Source organism: Nicotiana tomentosiformis, chromosome 1, assembly GCF_000390325.3.
Source record: "Nicotiana tomentosiformis chromosome 1, ASM39032v3, whole genome shotgun sequence".
NCBI lineage: Eukaryota > Viridiplantae > Streptophyta > Magnoliopsida > Solanales > Solanaceae > Nicotiana > Nicotiana tomentosiformis.
Genome location: NC_090812.1, coordinates 12,947,775 through 12,968,593, shown reverse-complemented (window position 1 = coordinate 12,968,593; position 20,819 = coordinate 12,947,775). Strand labels below are relative to the sequence as shown.

Below are 20,819 nucleotides of genomic sequence, written 5' to 3'. Positions count from 1 at the left end.
AAGTTATGAATGTTTTACAGAACAATATTATTACTAGTAAAACAGCACTGCTAGTAACATTTCTGAGACGTCCTAGTACAAATGGAGTCTTAAAATAAGTTGATTAATTTATTCCTGGAAATTGAAACTTCCCCATTGCAGAATTCTGAGCATAAAGAAGGATATAAAAATTTTCTGTTCATATGTTCCAAGCTATCAATCAGTCAACAAACACAACCCTCCCCCTTGAGACGAACCAAGTACGTACCCCATTGTTTTTTATGTTTCTTGGTAACTGAATCCAATGTGCATCAGGATGAATGAAAGAAAGCAACAAAAGACTAAATCTCCGGTTTGGTTCTAAAATACATCAAAATTTCAAACGAGAATGGATCGGAACAAGGAAGTAACAGGTTAAAGATCAAAAACAGCAGCGGGAAAAGTCAGACAAACAATGATTGAAATCAGAGATGGCCAACAAAAGGAACTAAATCAAAGTAACTCCAAAAGGTGACATAGATCATATATCTATATATAGGAAGTACATAAATGATTAAAGACTCATATATAATATAATGACAAGCGAAACATGGTACATCTAATAATACAAATGAATTTATATATATATTCTACTCCTAGCAGAAAGTATCCAATATGTTCTTCCAGACTTTCTCCATGTCATGGCCCATGCAGCAAACTTCATAGACTGAGATACGTATCTCAAAGCATCAGTTCGGGTACTTTCTAATAGAGTGAACAGTAGCACGTAATTATTCAAGGAGTAGAGGTTTTGTATGGTGGAGAAAGTGAAGGAAAAGTTAGTTTAGGCAGTTCGGGGATCTTAGGCTTTGGCATAGCTGGAACTTCTGGTTTAGGCAGTTCGGGGATTTTAGGCTTTGGAAGCTCTGGGAGTTTTGGCTTTGGTAGCTCTGGTATTTCTGGCTTTGGCATAGCTGGCATCTCAGGCTTTGGAAAAGCTGGAACTTCAGGCTTTTTTATAGCTGGAGGAACCTCAGTCTTTGGCACTGCTGGGATTTCTGGCTTTTTCAAGGGAGGAAACTCAGGTTTTGGCATTGCTGGAATCTCAGGCTTTGGCATAGCAGGAAGCTCGGGTTTTGGCATAGCTGGGATCTCATGCTTTGGCAAAGTTGGTAACTCAGGTTTTTGGATGGTGGGTAGCTCGGGCTTTGGCACAGTTGGTACTTCTGGCTTTGGTAAAATTGGTAACTCAGGCTTTGGAATAGCTGGTAGCTTGACCTTTGGCACAATTGGTACTTCAGGCTTTGGCATAGTTGGTAACTCAGGCTTTGGGATGGATGGTAGCTCGGGCTTTGGCACAGCTGGTACATGAGGTTTTGGCATAATAGGAATCTCAGGCTTTGTGACGGCTGGTATTTCAGGCTTTGGGATGGTTGGAAGCTCAGGCTTCGGCACAGTTGGGATCTCAGGCTTTAGGACAGCTGGTATTTCAGGCTTTGGTATGGCTGGAATTTCAGACTTCGGCATAGTTGGGATCTCAGGCTTTGGCAAGACCGAAACTTTCGGAAATTCTGGTTTAGGAATCTCAGGGAGGGGTGTCTCTAGAAGACGACGACGTGCAGTTGCACCAGTTATGGGGCCATGCATGAAGCACAAGTTGAGAAATGCAAGTAGTAAGAGGGAGGATAGCTAGTAATGGTGAGCCATTTTTCTGCAGATCCTAGAAGCTTAAAAACAATATATGTAGAATTAATGAAACTGGGATGTGCTATTGGCTTTTAAATGTATTGCTATATATAGGTTTTAAAATGCATGCAACAATAGCTTCAAGATTTTGTTTGTTACATAAGGACCTGAGTAGTTGAACTTCTCATCCACTTGGCTTCAGCTCTGGTACCTCAAAAAGTCAATGTGGATTACCTAATAACATACTAAAAGTCTTAACCTGTCATAAACATCTGGTACGCTGGCAACCTTATAAAAATTCCCATATTAGCTATTCTTATTTCTTTAGAAAGAGAAAAGTCCAGTTCACATTTACTGTACTTTATTTTGGTATGCACGTAATGGCTCTATCACCTGAGGAAATTGACAGAAATTACAAATGTCAAACAAAAAGGTATTGTTTCACATTTTCTATCCAGCTAAATGGAGTAATATTTTAACGGTTAATATGACCATTAGAGGATGCACCGTGATGAAATAGACGACCAGAAGTGGAGAAAAATCATAAACTTACCTAATTAGTCACATATTACCCGTTATTATTTTTTTTCTGAACTAGAAAAATTAGAATTGTAAGTAAAGAGGTAGGCAAAAGAATGGCACTCAAGCCTAACGTATTAAAATAGAGGGAAAAAGGAACTTGGTTTTACATAGCACAAACTTACCACAATGGCGTAGACTTAGCATAATCTGATTATTCTTTAGGTTCAAATGATACACTTTGACAGTTCATATGATTTTTCAGGAAATGAAAATAGACAATAGCTAAAACATTAGCATATCATCCAGACTCAGGAATAGTTGCATTGCATATATCATTGGTTTCGATATTAAGCCAGGTAAAAGAACAATGAGGCAGCTATATAGAAAGTAGACAGCAGATGATTCTTTTACAACTGGTAAAATGGATCTCGCGCTTGACAGTTATATCACATTCAGCCTTTCATCAAAGAAACAATGAGATTGTTAATACAAGTAAATTCAGACAAAAACATAAACAGGGTATTAGAAGAGATTCAGCTCTAAAGTTCCCGATTTTAATAGAGACTAGATTATCCAATCAAGAGTTCTTCCCACAACCATGAGTGCACTGCTCAAAGGTACAAGTGTATATATATATATAGTCATTGTAGCTACCCTGAAGTGTGAGCTCCGCTTCAGCTTTTGTCTTTAATCCGTGGGAAAGGTTAGGAAGTTCACCGAAAAGAGATTGATTGTTTACTAGAAATAGCAATATGTTATATTGGTTTAGTGCTGGAGAAATGAAAAGGGAAAACAAAGATAATTCAAAAGGTCACGATTATTGAAGATTTGATTAAGTAAATGAAAATGTACCCACCTTCCTAACAATTTCTGTTTTTAGATAAAATGGTCACACAATTCAATATGGATTAGAGCGGATAGAGGTCCTAGATTCAAGACTCACTGCCACCTATTACTAAAAAAGTTTCCATACGTTAAGGAATAAACTTGAATGCTAGATGAGATGGTCCCACAATAAAGTGTTAGAGATTTTTTTGTAATAAGGAATGTGTTAGAGAAATTTTAGCTAGTTCATTTGTCCATAACTATCAATTGCTCCACAAGCACAATCTCCCTCTTGAGAGGAACCAGGTATCCCCATTGTTTTTATGTTTCTTTTAGAGCATGCAAAATTGTGGTAACTAAATCCGATGTGCATTAGGGTGAATGAGACAGAAAGGAACAAATGCTTGAATATTTAGTTCAATTCTTGTATTTGGATCAGATTATTCTACCGGTGCTTTAATGTGTTAATTCATCATTTCCATCTCTTTGTGAAGGAAGAAAGTGGTAATAGGTTTTAAATAAACGAAGGGGAGTAGGGGGGAAAACGATTGAGCAAAATCAGATATGGCCAATGATAGGAACTAAATAAAAGTAACTCTAGAAAGTGAAATAGATCATAGCTTTATTACTCCGTATAGAAAGTACATAAAATACTCATATAGTATAATGACACGATAAACATGGTACATCCAATTCAAATACTATAAAAGAATCATAATTTCTACTCCTAGAGAAAGTATCCAATATGTTCTGCCAAACTATCTCCATGTCATGCCCCGCAGCAAATTTCACAGACAAAGATAAAAATCTTAAAACACAGTTAGGTACCTTCCAATATAGTGAACAGTATTATAAGTACTCAAGGAGTAGTGGGTTTGTGTGGTGGAGAAAGTGAAGGAAAAGGTATCTCTTTTGGCTTAGGCAGTTTTGGGATTTCAGGCTTTGGTATAGCTGGGACTTCTAGCGTTGGAAGCTTTGGTAGTTTTGGCTTTGGTAGCTCCGGGATTTTTGGCTTTGGTAGTTCTGGGATTTCTGGCTTTGGCACAATTGGTACCTCGGGCTTTGGCATAACTGGAACTTCAGGCTTTTTCATAACTGGAGGAACCTCAGTCTTTGGCACTGTTGGGATTTCTGGCTTTTTCAGGGGAGGAAGCTCGGGTGTTGGCATTGCTGGGATCTCAGGCTTCGGTACAGTAGGAAGCACGGGTTTTGGCACAGTTGGGAACTCAGACTTTGGGGCAACTGGTAACTTAGGCTTGGGCATAGCGTGGATCTCAGGTTTTGGCAAAGTTGGTAACTCGGGCTTCGGGATATATGGTAGCTCGGGCTTTGGCACAATTGGTACTTCAGGTTTTGGCATAATAGGAATCTCAGGCTTTGGAACAGCTGGTATTTCAGGCTTTGGGATGGTTGGAAGCTCAGGCTTCGGCATATTTGGGATCTCAGGCTTTGGCAAGGTTGGAACTTTTGGAAATTCTGGTTTAGGAATCTCAGGGTGGGGCGTCTCTAGTAGGCGACGTGCAGTTGCACATGTTATGTGGCCATTCATGAAGCATAAATTGACAAATAAAAGCAGTAAGAGGGAGGATAGCTGGTAATGGTGAGCCATTTTCTGCATATCCTAGAAGCTTAAAGAAGGATGTGCATAGAATCATTGAAACTCGGATATGTGCTATTTTCTTTAAGTCTATTGCTATATATAGGTTTTAGATGCATGCAAAAGAGTAGTTTCAAGATTTTTATTGTTACTTAAGGACCTAAGTAGTTGAACTTCTCATCCACTTGGCTTCAGGTCCGTTACCTCAGAAAGTCAATGTGGATTACCTAATTAACATACTAATAGTCTGAACCTGTCACAAACATCTGGTATGCTGGCAACCTGATAACAATTCCCAGCTTAGCTGTTCTTATTTCTTTTGAAAGAGAAAAGTCCTCGGTTCACATTACTGTTTAAAATCTTTTGGTATGTACGTAATGGCTCTATCACCTGAGGAAATTAACAGAAATTACAATGTCAAACAGAAAGGTATTGCTTCACATTTTCTATCGAGCTAAAGGGAGTAATGATTTAACGGGGTTAATATGACCATTAGAAGATGCAACATGAATAGTTGTGAATAGGTGCATTGCATATAGCATTGGCCTCGATATTGAGCCAGGTAAAATAACAATGAGGCAGCTGTATAGAAAGTAGACAGCAGATTATAATTGGTAAAAGGATCTTGCGCTTGACATTTATATCACATTCAGCCTTTCAGCAAAGAAACAATGAGATTTTGAGTACAAGTAAATTGAGACAAATACATAAATAGGGTATTAGAAGAGATTCAGCTACAAAGTTCAAGATTTTTAATAGAGACAAGATTATCCACTCTAATGTTCTTCCCACAACCATGAGTGCGCTGCTCAAAGATACAGTCTATATAGTTGTTGCAGCTACCCTGAAGTATGAGCTCCGCTTCAGCTTTTGTCTTTAATCCGTGGGAAAGGTTAGGAAGTTCACCAACAAGAGATTGATTGTTTACTAGAAATAGAAATATGTATTGGTTCAGTGCTGGAGAAATAAGAAAAGGAAAAAAGATAGATTCAAAAGGTCATGATTGAAATGCATATAGGGTTTGTGTCAGGGAGGTTCCGGATGAGTTTCAGATCATTTCGGTGAAGTTTGGGATTGCTGGTGCTGGTACTTCACAATTGCGAACTACCACATTTGCAAACTTCTAGTCGCAATTGCGAGCCCGCAGTCACGAACCTGTGATCGCAATTGCGACCTTTTTTTTCGCAAATATGACACATCTGCAACTGGGTTAAGAGTTGTAATTTCAGGATTTTAGCTCATTCTTTCATATTTTGAACCCTAGACTTGGTGAGAGGCGATTTTTTCAAATTTCCAAATTCCAAACTTACACTGAACACCTCTAAACAACTCGGAATTAGTTCAAATTTTGCACACAAGTTTCAAATGACACAACGAATATATTCCAACTTCCGGAATAACAATCCGAACCCGATAACTCCGAAGTCAACTTCCGGTCAAACCTCTGAACTTTCTAGACCTTCAAATTGCCAAGTTTTGTCAAATAGTGCCAAAACCTTCTAGAAATATCTAAATGAAAATCCGGGCATACGTCCAAGTCCAAAATCACCATCCGAATCTAACGGAACCATAAAAACTCCAATCTGAGGTCAATTTCACAAAAGTCAAACTCGGTCAACCCTTTCAACTTAAAGCTTCCAAATTGAGAATCATTCTTCCAAATCAATCTCGAATCACTCGAAAACCAAAACAGACAATACACATAAGTCATTATACACCACATGAAGCTACTCATGACCTCAAACTATTGAACGGAATACAAATGTTCAAAATAACAGGTCGGATCGTTACCGACCACTCATGTTTGCACGGCATATCCTGTTGGAATTTTAAGCTTGTGTAGCTTAAAGAGGGTGAATGAGAAATGGAAGGGAAATGAAATATTTGAGTTTCCCTTGGGAAATGGACATTGTCCCATATCGGAGGAAGAAAAAGTTTTTGATGGGTATATATGTAATTGCTCTTCTTCTAGCTCTTAAAGAGTTAAGAAAAAAGGCAAGCCTCGCGCCGTCGTCGTCGTCACTCGCTCGACTCGGCGATTCGGATTTGGATTTGGTCAAAGATCGATTGATTGATTAATCTTTTTGGACAAAATTCCTTTCAATTATTTAATTAATTAATTAAATAATTAACGAAAAAATTCAATCCGAAATAACCCATGACCCGCGACCCGGTTCGGTCAGGCCCGTTTTCTTTTCCGGATTATTTTAAATACATTTTTCCCGCAATATTTCAAATACCTCTAAAAGGTTGCAAACCTTTTCAGAAACAATGCCAGCAACTCTATAAATAGAGTTTGAATCCCAGAATCTTTCCTTACGAAATTTTCTGAGCTTCTTCTTCTTCTTCTTCTTCTGCATAATATTTTTCAGTGTGTTTTACGACCATTGAGTGGTTCGCAGTTCATCAGAGTTTTTGGTACCAATACACTGGTGAGTTAAATCGTTCTATCCTGGGAGGATATATTCCAGCACATCGGGTACTTGAGGGGAATAATTTCCTTAAGGACATACTGTGTATTCAGTGGGCTCGATTTATTCCTATACTATTTTTGTTTTTCAGAATTTATTTCATTAAACAAGTATTACTAACTTTCTGTTTTGTTTTTTTTTCAGAAAGTTATATTATTTATTACAGCAATACAAAATAATAACAATCTTAAAGAAATTATTTTTTTTTTATATTCTGTATTTTGTTTGTGGAGATTAAAACCTGTGTGGTTTTCTACTCCTTCTGAATTTTACTATTCTGATTTGAAGATATAAAAACTTTATCAGAGTATTGAAATTCGTAAAATGATTTGAAGTACATAAAAACTTCATCGTTTTTTCTGTGAAACAGTATATAAAAACTTCGGTTTTATTTATTATACATACTGTTTTTGTTAATAACAGTATTATTTACTGTTCTGATTTTTCCATTAATTGAACTCTTCTGTTGTTTACAGTGAGAAATGGCAATTGATAACGGAAATTCTTCTGCGACTATTGCGGCAACGACGATAGCCTCGTCAAGCCGGACTGCTGTTCCACCGGCAGAGAAACCGGGGAAATTTTCCGGAGCCAACTTCAAAGGATGGCAGCAAAGGGTGTTCTTCTGGCTTACCACACTTGGTATGTAGAAATTCACTAGTGAAGAACCTCCAGTGCCTGTTGCGGACATGCCGGACAATGAGAAATTCATGATTGTTGAGGCGTGGAAGCAGGCAGATTTCCTTTGCAAAGGCTATATCTTAAGCGCTTTAGAGGATGACTTGTACAATGTGTACAGTGCGATGAATACTTCGAAAGAATTATGGGACGCACTTGAGAAGAAGTACAAGACTGAAGATGTATGCTTGAAGAAGTTCGTGGTTGCTAAGTTTCTAGACTATAAAATGATAGACAGTAAAACTGTTGGAACCCAAGTTCAGGAGCTTCAACTTATTTTTCATGACCTTATTACTGAAGGTATGGTCGTGAATGAAACATTTCAAGTGGCTACAATGATTGAAAAATTGCCTCCTTCGTGGAGAGATTTCAAGAACTATCTTAAGCACAAGCGCAAAGAAATGAAGCTGGAAGATCTTGTGATTCGTCTCAAGATTGAGGAAGACAACAAAACAGCCGAGAAGAAGTCTCGTGGAAATTCAACGATCATGGGAGCTAATATCGTTGAGGAGACTGCTCCAAAAAGTAAGAAGAGAAAGAGGTCTTCTGGACAGACTAAGGAGCAGAACAAAAAGAAATTCAAGGGCAGCTGCTACAATTGTGGAAAAACCGGTCACAAAGCCCCTGATTGTCGTCTCCCGAAAAAGTATAAGAAGAAGGGACAGGCCAACATAGTGGAGAAGAATGATGACATTGATGATCTGTGTGCAATGCTTTCGGAATGCAACCTAGTTGGAAATCCGAAGGAGTGGTGGATTGACTCTGGAGCCACTCGACATGTTTGTGCTGTCAAGGAAGCATTTGCGATTTACTCAACTGCTGGTCCCGAAGAAGATCTTTCCATGAAAAATACTGCAACAGCCAAGATTGAAGGTTATAGGAAGATATTCCTGAAAATGACTTCCGGCAAGGTGTTAACGCTCAACAACGTTCTTCATGTTCCTACTATTAGGAAGAATTTAGTTTCTATATTTTTGCTTGTTAAGAACGGATTCAAATGTGTATTTGTTTCTGATAAAGTTGTTGTAAGCAAGAATGAAATGTATGTTGGAAAGGGCTACCTCACAAAGGGCCTCTTCAAACTAAATGTAATGGTTGTTGACAGTATGAATAAAATTGCAGCTTCTTCTTATTTATTGGAGTCAAATGATTTATGGCATATTCGTTTAGGACATGTCAATTACAAAACCTTGCGGAAGTTAATTAATTTAGAAGTGTTGCCTAAATTCGAGTGTAATAAATCAAAATGTCAAATATGTGTTGAGTCTAAATTTGTAAAACATCCTTATAAGTCTATTGAAAGGAATTCAAATCCTTTAGACTTAATTCATACTGACATTTATGATATGAAGTCGACACCATCTCGAGGTGGGAAAAAGTATTTTATTACTTTTATTGACAACTGCACTCGATATTGTTATGTTTATTTGCTTAATAGTAAGGATGAAGCAATTGAAGTATTTAAGCAATACAAGAATGAAGTGGAGAATCAATTGAATAAAAAGATCAAAATGATTAGAAGTGATAGGGGTGGAGAATATGAATTTCCATTTGCAGAAATATGTTCGGAATATGGAATTATCCATCAAACTACTGCACCTTACACACCTCAATCCAATGGAATTGCGGAAAGGAAAAATCGGATATTAAAGGAAATGATGAATTCTTTATTAATAAGTTCCGGATTTTCGCAGAGTTTGTGGGGCGAAGCTATCCTTACAGCTAACCGAATACTCAACAGAGTACCCCACAGCAAAACCCAATCTATTCCATATGAAAAATGGAAAGGAAGAAAACCCAACTTGAAATATTTCAAAGTGTAGGGGTGTCTAGCAAAGGTACAAGTTCCTTTACCTAAAAGGGTTAAAATTGGACCAAAAACTGTTGATTGCGTTTTCATTGGATATGCTATAAACAGTAAAGCATGTCGGTTTTTGGTTCATAAATCCGATAATCCCGAAATTCACATTAATACGGTAATGGAATCAGATAATGTTGAATTCTTTGAAAGCATCTATCCGTATAAAACTGAATGTGAGTCGTTAAGTGAAAGACCTAAACGACCTCGGAAAGAACCAAAGGAAAATACTACAAGTATAGAAGATCCAAGGCATAGCAAACGTCAAAGAACATCTACTTCCTTTGGACCAGATTTTGTGACATTCTTGCTTGAAAATGAGCCTCAAACTTTTAAAGCAGCTATGTCATCTTCTGATTCAGCGTTTTGGAAAGAGGCAGTCAATAGTGAGATTCAATCAATTTTGGATAACCATACATGGGAATTGGTAGATCTTCCTCCAGGAAATAAGCCTTTAGGTTCGAAATGGATCTTTAAACGGAAAGTGAAAGCTGATGGCACTATTGACAAATATAAGGCAAGGCTTGTTGTCAAAGGTTATAGACAAAAGGAAAGCCTTGATTACTTTAACACTTACTCGCCAGTAACGAGGATAACACCTATTAGGGTATTAGTGGCACTAGCGGCCGTGTATGGTCTTGAAATCCATCAAATGGATGTTAAAACAGCTTTCTTAAATGGAGAATTAGAGGAAGAGATTTACATGAAACAACCTGAGGGTTTTATGGTAACTGGTAAAGAAAAAAAAGTGTGCAAACTTGTTAAGTCACTTTATGGACTTAAACAAGCACCCAAACAATGGCATGCCAAATTTGACCAAACAATGTTGGCAAATGGGTTTAAAATCAACGAGTGCGACAAATATGTTTACATTAAAAATACTCCAGGTCATGAAGTCATTGTTTGTTTATATGTTGATGACATGTTGATAATGAGCAAAAACATGGCAGATATAAATGTTACTAAGCGCATGTTGGATAGCAAATTCGATATGAAAGACTTAGGAGTTGCTGATGTGATCTTAGGAATCAGAATTCACAAGACTCCACAAGGTCTAGCATTATCACAGTGTCACTACATTGAAAAGGTACTTGACAAGTTCAAGTATTTGGATTTCAAAATTGCCAAGACTCTAACTGACGTGAGTTAAGAATGAAAGTGAAAGTGACTCACAATTGGATTATGCAAGAGTATTGGAAAGTTTGATTTATATCATGAATTGTACACGACCAGATATAGCATGTGTTATTAGTAAACTGAGTCGGTTTACAAGTAATCCCAATCACATACATTGGATGGCAATGAAACGAGTTTTGGGATATCTCAAACATACCAAAAGTTACGCTTTGCATTATAACAAATATCCCTCCGTGATCGAGGAATATAGTGATGCAAATTGGATCACTGGATCATCTGAAGTTAAATTCACGAGTGGATATGTTTTCACAATTGGGGATGGAGCAGTGTCTTAAAAATCATCCAAACAAACGTGCATCGCCCGTTCTACAATGGAATCTGAATTCATAGCTTTAGATAAGGCCGGTGAAAAAGGTGAATGGCTCCGGAATTTCTTGGAAGATATTCCATTTTGGCCCAAACCTTTGGTACCTATTTGTATACATTGTGATAGTCAAGCGGCAATAGGCAGGGCAGGGAGTGTTATGTATAACAGAAAATCTCGTCATATACGACGGAGACACAATACCGTTAGACAACTACTATCTAGTGGTATTATCACAATTGACTACATAAAGTCAAGATATAACGTGTCGGATCCACTTACAAAAGGCCTATCTAGAGAGGCAGTTGAAAGATCATCAAAGGGAATGGGGTTAAGGTCTAGGACAAGTCATCATGACAGTAACTCTACCTAGCAGACTGGAGATCCCACGAGCTAGGTTCAAAGAGATCAAACAAAGTTATGAATGACGGTTCAACATTGTCAAATAACTCAACCCATTCTCGTGATGAAGACAATATTCAGAAATCGAGGTAAAACATTAAGGCTTTTTGATGAGTCAACAAAGCTTAAAGGTTTTTTAATGATTTGCTAAGTCTGGCAGGATATGACCAGATAGTGTGTCTATAGGATTACATGTTTAGAAATCACCTATGTGAGTGTGAAGTGTAAGCCGCTTCAAGGGGAATGAAAGTAAAGGCCCATTCTCTAAGCACTCATGAAACCAGGCCGTGTTCATGGCTGAAACGAACATAACCGTGAGAACCATAGATGGTTAAGGATTGATTGTGTGACTTATGTTGTCTAGGTATACAACAAAGCTCGACGGTTCAAAGATATCAAATCTACCGATTGACCGAATATATCCGATATAAGTTCACTACGGAAAGTTCAAAGGGAAATCTACTTATCCAGATGCAATTAATTCTTGCATGTAAAACACACACGCATCCGTGTATTCCTTTATTTTATAGCCATTCTCCATTCATGTGGGGAATTGTTGGGATTTTAAGCTTGTGTAGCTTAAAGAGGATGAATGAAAAATGGAGGAAAAATAAAATATTTGAGTTTCCCTTGGAAAATGGACATTGTCCCATATCGGAGGAATAAAAGGCTTTTGATGGATATATATATAATTGCTCTTCTTCTAGCTCTTAAAGAGTTAAGAAAAAGGGCAAGCCTCGCGCCGTCGTCGTCGTCGCTCGCTCGGCTCGGCGATTCGGATTTGGATTTGGTCAAAGATCGATTGATTGATTAATCTTTTTGGACAAAATTCCTTTCAATTATTTAATTAATTAATTAAATAATTAACGAAAAAATTCAATCCAAAATAACCCATGACTCGCGATCCGGTTCGGTCAGGCCCGTTTTCTTTCCCGAATTATTTTAAATATATTTTTCCCGCAATATTTCAAACACCCCTTTTCAACAGCCATGGTTGTTTCTGAAAGGTTGCAAACCTTTTCAGAAATAATGCCAGCAACTCTATAAATAGAGTTTGAATCCCAGAATCTTTCCTTACGAAATTTTCTGAGCTTCTTCTTCTTCTTCTTCTTCTTCACAATATTTTCCAGTGTGTTTTACGACCATTGAGTGGTTCGCAGTTCATCAGAGTTTTTGGTACCAATACACTGGTGAGTTAAATCGTTCTATCCTGGGAGGATATATTCCAGCACATCGGGTACTTGAGGGGAATAATTTCCTTAAGGACACATTGTGTATTCAGTGGGCTCGATTTATTCCTATACTATTTTTGTTTTTCAGAATTTATTTCATTAAACAAGTATTACTAACTTTCTGTTTTGTTTTTTTTTCAGAAAGTTATATTATTTATTACAGCAATACAGAATTATAACATCTCCATCGTCTAATTGTCAAAAGTTTGAACATTTCATTGGCCCGAATCAGTTAGTTAAAACAATTTGTCTGCAAAATCGGGTAATGCTCAATAGGCTACCATCCGAATCTAATAAGTATCACAAATGCAAAATTTTGGTGGTCTTATGATCACTGCCTTGCCTTGTCATTAGACATTTTCTATACTTTATTAGTAATTACGAGTACTATGTGAAAGCAGAACACAAAGGATATGTACGTAATAGAAAAATCATAAATAAGCTCATTCACTGCTTATTTGGCAGTAGACCAGTACAGTGCATGACGAATTTTCCTCTGTATAAATGTTTAATTCCCTATGAAGATAGAGAAACAAAATAACGTAGTCATTTTGAAATTAGGAGGATGCAAGGAGCTGCCTGACATTCATAGGCCAAATATCAGGAGAGTTTCCGTCCAGCAGGCGTTTTGCTATGATGATATTAGCTGCATCAGTTGGATGGTATGGATCCCAGAACACATATTTGCTTCTATTTGCACAAATTTTAGATGAAGGACCGCATGGAATTATTCCCCCAAATCTTCCACCACCAGAACAGCAAGCTGAATTTGCATTCTCAAATCCTACATATAACAATATCCCCCATCAAATTAAATTATATTACCTGAATCTTGAAAATTTGACCTAATATCTTGATATGTCCGGAGAAATGGGGCTAGAGTTTGGCTAAAAATATTCCGTTGTCTTATTAAACCACTTCGGCCTAGTTGGGGTTACGTGCTGCACCAAATTAATAAATGAGCTAGTGTTCACGTCATGCCCTATGCTAGAACATTACTTCAGCTTTAAGTGGTGCGAGTAGGTGTTTTACTTAGGGCAGGCCTGATTTCACGATCCACATATTATTGAAGACACAATAAACCATAGGGGTTTCTAATTAATCTTTGATAGTAGAACTCACCATAAGATGAGTAATTCTGAATGATGTCTTGGACGATTCCGTAGGCATCTGCATAGACAAACTTTGATCCAGTAAGTTTGGAATTTAGTTCACTCACAAGCCCTCTCAATTGGGTGTTGTATAATTGCGCAAGCCCATTTGGGAAATTTACGCAGTTATCTCCAGCTGATGGATTAATATCCCTTTGGTAGGGGATACACCCAATAGGCCCAACATTCACCACTATTACTTTTCTGGCACCCAAATTATAAAGTCTCTGCATATGGTTTTGAACAAGAATCATCATGTCAGCATTCTACTTTGTGTTATAGCACTTGTAGTAGTCAACTTTAATAAATTCACAATTTACCGTTAGTTGAATTCTGTATTTGGATATCACTGCTCCCACAAATTTCATAGGAGGTACAGTTAGTTGTTCAGGTGTGGAGAGAACAGGCGTGAGATAATTGTTAATAAAGTCATTTGATCCCATCGTTACCGAGAAGAGTGAATTCTCAATCAACTTTATTGTCGCTGGCTCTCCTATTCTTGTGATTATGTCCTGTCTAGTGTTTGCAAAATTGTCTAATTGAGCATCCATGTTAATCCTTCCACCCTACCAATATTTAGAAAAACCCCATTTTAATCAATATCCAATCAAACACACAAAAAAAAAAAACAAATCTTGGAGCACTCCCATCTGATGTTACATAATCCTCTTTTTGACTTGACATACTCGTGCATAACAGACCTAACATGATTATATGACTACTCAATGCAGATCTTTCACAAAACATATTGGAACAAAACAAAAAAATTTACATATTCTCGTATTGTATACTTGTTGAGATAAGTTATACCAAGATTTTGATATACTATAATACTAGTTATAAATAATACCTCCAATCAAATACAAATAAATTTAATCCCTTATATCGAAATAACCCACCTAATACTTTGAATCAAACAGCCCCTCAATTAAACAATACATGCCTAACATTTCAAAACGAACGTTTTCCACATTTTGCAAGTGTTAGATACAGAGGTATACAAAAGCATTGAGAATAATAAGGAAAAAATTGAAGCTAAACAACCAATACAAAATCGGGGAAAATTAAGGACTTACAAAAATTTGGCCAGATTCATTAAGAATGCCTCCTCCTCCAGAAGCATAATTGACACCTTGCTGAACCACTGGTCCAGATGTTGTTGGTGCTAAGTATGGAGGAGTCAAATTAAATCCCACTTCCTCACCTGCAAATCCATTCAAATAAAATCATCCAAAATAAGAAGAAAAAAATAATACTCAGAAGCTCATAGGTTAGAGGGAAGTGAAAAGAACATAAAAGGCAGACATTTTCCGGAAAAAATAAATAAATAAAGGGAGAGATTTTCAGCAAGATTAAACTTGCCTAAAATGTCCACTATAGTTCTTCCATTTGTATATCTTCCTGTTGGGCCACCAAAATCAATACCATTTGGGAAGAAATTTGCTTTTGAAAGAGAAGCAATATAGTTATTGTTACCCACATCAACCAATGAATCTCCAAAGACAAAATTAGCAGGGACATTTTCTGCCAAACAGATCGTCAAGTTCTGAAGCACAACTCCCAAAATGGCCAACCTATAATATGATGGATTTCCCATTTCAAACACCTAGAGATAAAGCTAAGAATGTGGAGGCTTCTTTCAGTAGGAGAAAGCAAGGCCTTTGAAAACTGCAAGTTCTGTTAAATAGACCAACAAGGCAAATCAAGGACACACCAACCAATAGAAAGAGGGAAAATTGCAGAGAATTAAAAGCAAATAAGCTTTTAGCTCACATTTTCAGTGAGACATGACTATAGTCACTATATTACTTATGAACTTAGGATGGGCCAGGCTATTCTATGAACTTGTTAGCAATGCAAGGACTAACCCGTCCAAAAAAGAAATGAGAGTAACTAGCAAATAATTAAAAGAAGATCAGTTTATAGCTCACATAATTCAATGGACATGCATATATTATAACTAAACCTATGAAATTAGGATGGGCTAGAAATAAAGAATTAAATTAAGAGAAGCTTCACGAGACATTTGCTCATAGTTGGGGACGATTTAACTGAAAAGAGAAATTCTCCTCACAGCTAGGCTTAACTCAACAATATGATAAAAGTAGAGAAAACGGAGCTTGAAATAGATATAACAAGCATAGTGTGAAAGTTGGTGGAGAAGAAAAATGGAAAGCGTTTCCTCATTAAATGCCTAGCAGAATCAGCACTACCAATCAGAGAAATTTTTTATATGTTGGAGCCAATCTTGAGCCAGAATGCAATCCCCAAAAGAGAAACAGAACCAATAAATATTACTACTCCTACTAGTGGATTTCTGTCCAAGTTCAGAAATTTATAATTTTTGTTGGTGGTAAGAAAATAAATTATGCAACTGCCAACCTTCAGATTCTCAACCAATTGGATGCCACAGTACGTGCAATTGAATGCAGTCACTTAAATTTACAGTATGGCAATTACTATTATTTTCATGGGGAGCCTCTGTTTCTTCTCTTCTGCTTCTTCCTCCTCTTTATTTTTTTAATGTTCGTTTCCAAAAGAAGGAAAAGCTACAAATATAATACTGAAAGATAGGTGTGGTTGAAAGCACACCAAACAAGTTTAAGTAATGATAGTAATACTTTTGACTTACAACTTCCACCAAGTTGACACCGACTCATGTTTTTATTCATAGAATTATTATTAACAACAGAATCTTGAAAATCTTAAAAGAAAAGTATGTCTTCATTTTTTACAACTGCATTAAGTCAAGTGGATGTTTAAGCAACTTGGTATTTCCTTACAAAATTTCTGCGGCAGCAGAGCAAGAAAGGCCCCAAATTATGGGCTCTTGCATGCAGAATTTTTTGAATTTTGTGACCATCTCCTCTAAAAATTAAGTTATACAAGAACACACTTTTAACTTATGCAATTGTCCTTTCAAAGGAAGACACTCTTTGCTCGATTTGATCACTCCTGCAGTTCCCCTTGGTGTGAATCTCTGAGGCATATGCCTAATGTTCATTTTAAATAGAGCTTCACATTATCACTTTCGCAAATTGGTGAAAGTATCTATTTGATCATCATTATACTTTTTGTTCACATTTATCTGACCCTAAATTTAAGAGTTAATATCTTAAAATCATCTTAAACTATCATGTTTTTATCAGTTTTCTATTTAAATTATTAGGTGTCCCCAAAACCCCTCCCTAAATTATATTACCCTTCATATTTTAACACCCTCATTACTTACCTAGCATAACATGTGTAGTAACTCGCTTGGAAGCGTGTGACACCTGAAAAAAGCCATCAAAATAGCCCACCTACCGAATATAATGGCTAATTCGCCTAACACCTCTTTTAAATTTATTTATTTTATGAATATTCTCCTTATTTCAGTTATATCCACCTTTGTTCCTTATTTTTTCCACCACTCTTCCTTATTTTTTTTACATTTCTTTTTTATTTTTCACTTTCTTATTCATTTTTTTAACCTTTTTTCTTCAGTTCTTCATATGGGTTTCCTCTGGAAAAATTTCTCCCTCGCTTGTTTCCTTTAAAATAATTTATTCTATTTCTTGTTTTAGTCTTCTTTTATGTTTTACACATATTGTTGAAAGAACACCAATTTGAATCTTCTTATTAAACTCATCACTCTGTAGAGAATAAAATTGAATCTCTTGAACCTTCTTTGTGTAATCTAGAATTAGAGAATGTAATTGCTAGTCAATTAATTTTTTATTTGCAAAATTTTATTTTGTGTTGTTTTTTTTTATGTAATATAAGATGATTTTTAAGAAATGCAACACTATATGCCTTTTATTTATATTTTTATGTGCTGCAAAGTGAATAATTATTAAGGACTTATTCAATTGGAGTCTAGCATAAAGCACAATCACAATTAAACCTAAAATTAACACGGTACATTAGATATTATTTTGGCCAAAATTCCTAGAATTAATTAGTCATCCGAGAGTAATACATCTGGAATAAACTATATAAAAAATTTGTACAAACCATAAGTTAATATAGTTAGACAAACCCACCTTTAAGAGTCCAAAATAGAGTTTTAATATATGTTTAGGGGAGGTTTAGGCTAAGTTAATTTGCAATGTGTAGTGCTACATCGCACCTTTTTAGATAATTATGAGTGTACTAGACGCACCTCTAAAAATGCAATGAGGGATTTTTAATATGAAGGACAATATAGTTCAGGGAAGATTTTGGGGACACAAGATAGTTTAAGTAGGAATTGACGGTCACATAATTCAACATGGTGTTAGAGCAGGTTTAAGATGAGATGGTCACACAAATACAAGTGTTAAAGAGAAATTTAGCTAGTTCATATGTTCAAAACTATCAATCGATCCAAAAGCACAATCTCCCTCTTGAGAGGAACCAAGTACCCCCATTATTTTTTATGTTTCTTTTATAGCAGGCGAGATTGTGGTACCAGAATCCAATGTGCATTAGGATGAATGAAACAGAAAGCAACACATAGTTAAATCTTCAGTTTTGTTCTAAAATACTCTAAAATGTGAGGTATTTGTAGAACAGATTATTCTACCGGTGCTTAAGTATGCTTATTCATCCTTTTCATCTCTTGAAATGTGATGGAAGAAAGTGGTAATAGGTTTTAAGAAAAACGAAGGGGAAAAGAGTCGGAAAAAAAAGGAATGAGCAAAATCAGGGATGGCCGACGATAGGAACTAAATCAAAGTGACATAGATCATAGCTTAATTACACTATATAGAAAGTACATAAAACACTCATATAGTATAATAACACGATAAACATGGTACATCCAACTGAAATACTACTATAAAAGAATCATAATTTCTACTCCCACAGAAAGTACCCAATATGTTGTGCCAAACTATCTCCATGTCATGCCCACGCGGCAGACTTCATAGACCAAGATGGAAATGTCAAAACACAGTTGGGCACCTTCTAATAGAGCGAACAGTATTATAATTACTCAAGGAGTAGCGGGTTTGTGTGGTGGAGAAAGTGAAGGAAAAGATATTTCTTTTGGTTTAGGCAGTTCTGGGATTTCAGGCCTTGGCATAGCTGGGACTTCTGGCTTTGGAAGCTCTGGTAGTTTTGGCTTTGGTAGCTCCGGGATTTTTGGCTTTGGTAGTTCTGGGATTTCTGGCTTTGGCACAATTGGTACCTCGGGCTTTGTCAAAGCTGGAACTTCAGGCTTTTTTATAGCTGGAGGAACCTCAGTTTTTGGGACTGTTGGGATTTCTGGCTTTTTCAGGGGAGGAAGCTCGGGTTTTGGCATTGCTGGAATCTCAGGCTTTGGCACAGCAGGAAGCTCGGGTTTTGGCACAGTTGGGAACTCAGGCTTCGGAGCAACTGGTAACTTAGGCTTGGGCACAACTGGGATCTCAGGCTTTGGCAAGGTTGGTAACTCGGGCTTCGGGATGGATGGTAGCTCGGGCTTTGATAGAGTTGGTACTTCAGGTTTTGGCATAATAGGAATCTCAGGCTTTGAAACAGCTGGTATTTCAGGCTTTGGTATGGTTGGAAGCTCAGGCTTCGGCACAGTTGGGATCTCAAGCTTTGGCAAGGTTGGAACTTTAGGGAACTCTGGTTTAGGAATCTCGGGGAGGGGCGTCTCTAGAAGACGACGCGCGGTTGCTCCAGTTATCGGGCCATGGATGAAACACAAGTTGAGAAATGCAAGCAGTAAGAGGGAGGATAGCTGGTAATGGTAAGCCATATTTCTGCAAATCCTAGGAGCTTAAAGAAGAATGTGTATAGAATCAATGGAACTCGAATGTGTGCTATTATTGGCTTTAAGTCTATCGCTATATATAGGTTTTAAATGCATGCAACAGTAGTTTCAAGATTGTGTTTGTTACGTAAGGACCTAAGTAGTTGAACGTCTCATCCACTTGGCTTCAGGTCTGGTACCTCAAAAAGTCAATTTATTGGATTACCTAATAACATACTAATAGCCTGAACCTGTCACAAACACATATAGTATGCTGGCAACTCATAACAACCCTCAGCTTAGCTGTTTTCATTTCGTTAAAAAGAGAAATGTCCTGGGCTCACATTTACAGAGTCCGCATAAAACTGGTTGAGTTCAAATGAAACACTTTTGAAAGTTTATACAAGTTTCGAGGAAATGAAAAAAAGGCAATAGCTGAAATAATAGCATATTCAAATCCAGATCAAGGGACAGTTGCATTGTATATAAAAATTAGCCTCGATATCGAGACGGGTAAAATGACACAATTAGATGGCCATGTTTAGCAAAATAGACAGCAAAAATTCTCTTGTTTCTTACAGTTGGCAAATAGAAAGCTCGCACTTGACAGTTATGTTACATTTAGCCTTTCAACAAAGGGAACAGTGAGAGTATTACAGTTTGAAACACAAACATAAATAGGGTATTCGAAGAGATTGAGCTCCAAAGTTACTGGTTTTTAATAGCAACAACATACCCAGTAATATCCCACACCGTGGGGTCTGGGGAGGGTAGTGTATACGCAGACCTTATCCCTATCTTGTGAGGAACCCTTACTAGTTTTTAATAGAGACAAGTTTATCCAACCTAGGGTGCTTCCCACAATCATGAGTGCACTTCTCAAAGATACACTCCATATATTCATTTTAGCCACTCTCAAGTATCAACTCCCCTTCAGGCCTTTGACATTTAAGCCATGGAAGTATTAACAACTTCACCAACAAACAGTTGATTGTTTCCTGAAAATAGAAATATGTATATTGCTTCAGTAGTCAAAGAAATGAAAAAGGGGGGGAAATAATTCAAAAGGTAACGGTTATTAAGATATAATTAAGTAAATAAAAGTGCACCCTCTTTTAACAGCTTAAGCTTTTAGATGAGATGAGATGATTACCCCATTTAACATGATATCAAAACTAGCAAAGGTCCTTGGTTCAAGTCTCATTGCTACCTATTGTAAAAAAGTTCACATATTTGG

General features: G+C 36.9%; 2 protein-coding genes across 2 annotated transcripts; both read right to left on the bottom strand.

The window, feature by feature from the left end:
* Nucleotides 1-3,568: 3,568 nt before the first annotated feature.
* LOC104095442 (protein PELPK1-like) lies at nucleotides 3,569-4,641 on the bottom strand. The gene has a single exon (XM_033655919.2). The coding sequence runs from the start codon at nucleotides 4,607-4,609 to the stop codon at nucleotides 3,851-3,853; it is 759 nt and encodes a 252-aa protein (XP_033511810.2). The 5' UTR covers nucleotides 4,610-4,641; the 3' UTR covers nucleotides 3,569-3,850.
* Nucleotides 4,642-13,144: 8,503 nt separating this feature from the next.
* Nucleotides 13,145-16,073, bottom strand: LOC104095567 (GDSL esterase/lipase At4g16230-like). The gene is made up of 5 exons (XM_009601720.4): nucleotides 15,244-16,073; nucleotides 14,958-15,085; nucleotides 14,202-14,447; nucleotides 13,853-14,108; nucleotides 13,145-13,514 (listed from the first exon to the last, which is right to left on the bottom strand). Exons 1-5 carry the CDS (start codon nucleotides 15,476-15,478, stop codon nucleotides 13,288-13,290), a joined length of 1,092 nt encoding a protein of 363 aa, XP_009600015.1. The 5' UTR covers nucleotides 15,479-16,073; the 3' UTR covers nucleotides 13,145-13,287.
* Between the last annotated feature and the right edge of the window lie 4,746 nt (nucleotides 16,074-20,819).

Excerpts from the sequence above, each read along its gene's own strand:
- LOC104095442 (XM_033655919.2), bottom strand. The coding sequence starts at position 4,609 with ATGCAGAAAATGGCTCACCATTACCAGCTATCCTCCCTCTTACTGCTT.
- LOC104095567 (XM_009601720.4), bottom strand. The coding sequence starts at position 15,478 with ATGGGAAATCCATCATATTATAGGTTGGCCATTTTGGGAGTTGTGCTT. Across the intron at positions 15,086-15,243 it reads AACTATAGTGGACATTTTAG|GTGAGGAAGTGGGATTTAAT; the intron begins GCAAGTTTAATC and ends ATGGATTTGCAG. Across the intron at positions 13,515-13,852 it reads TCAGAATTACTCATCTTATG|GATTTGAGAATGCAAATTCA; the intron begins GTGAGTTCTACT and ends TGTTATATGTAG.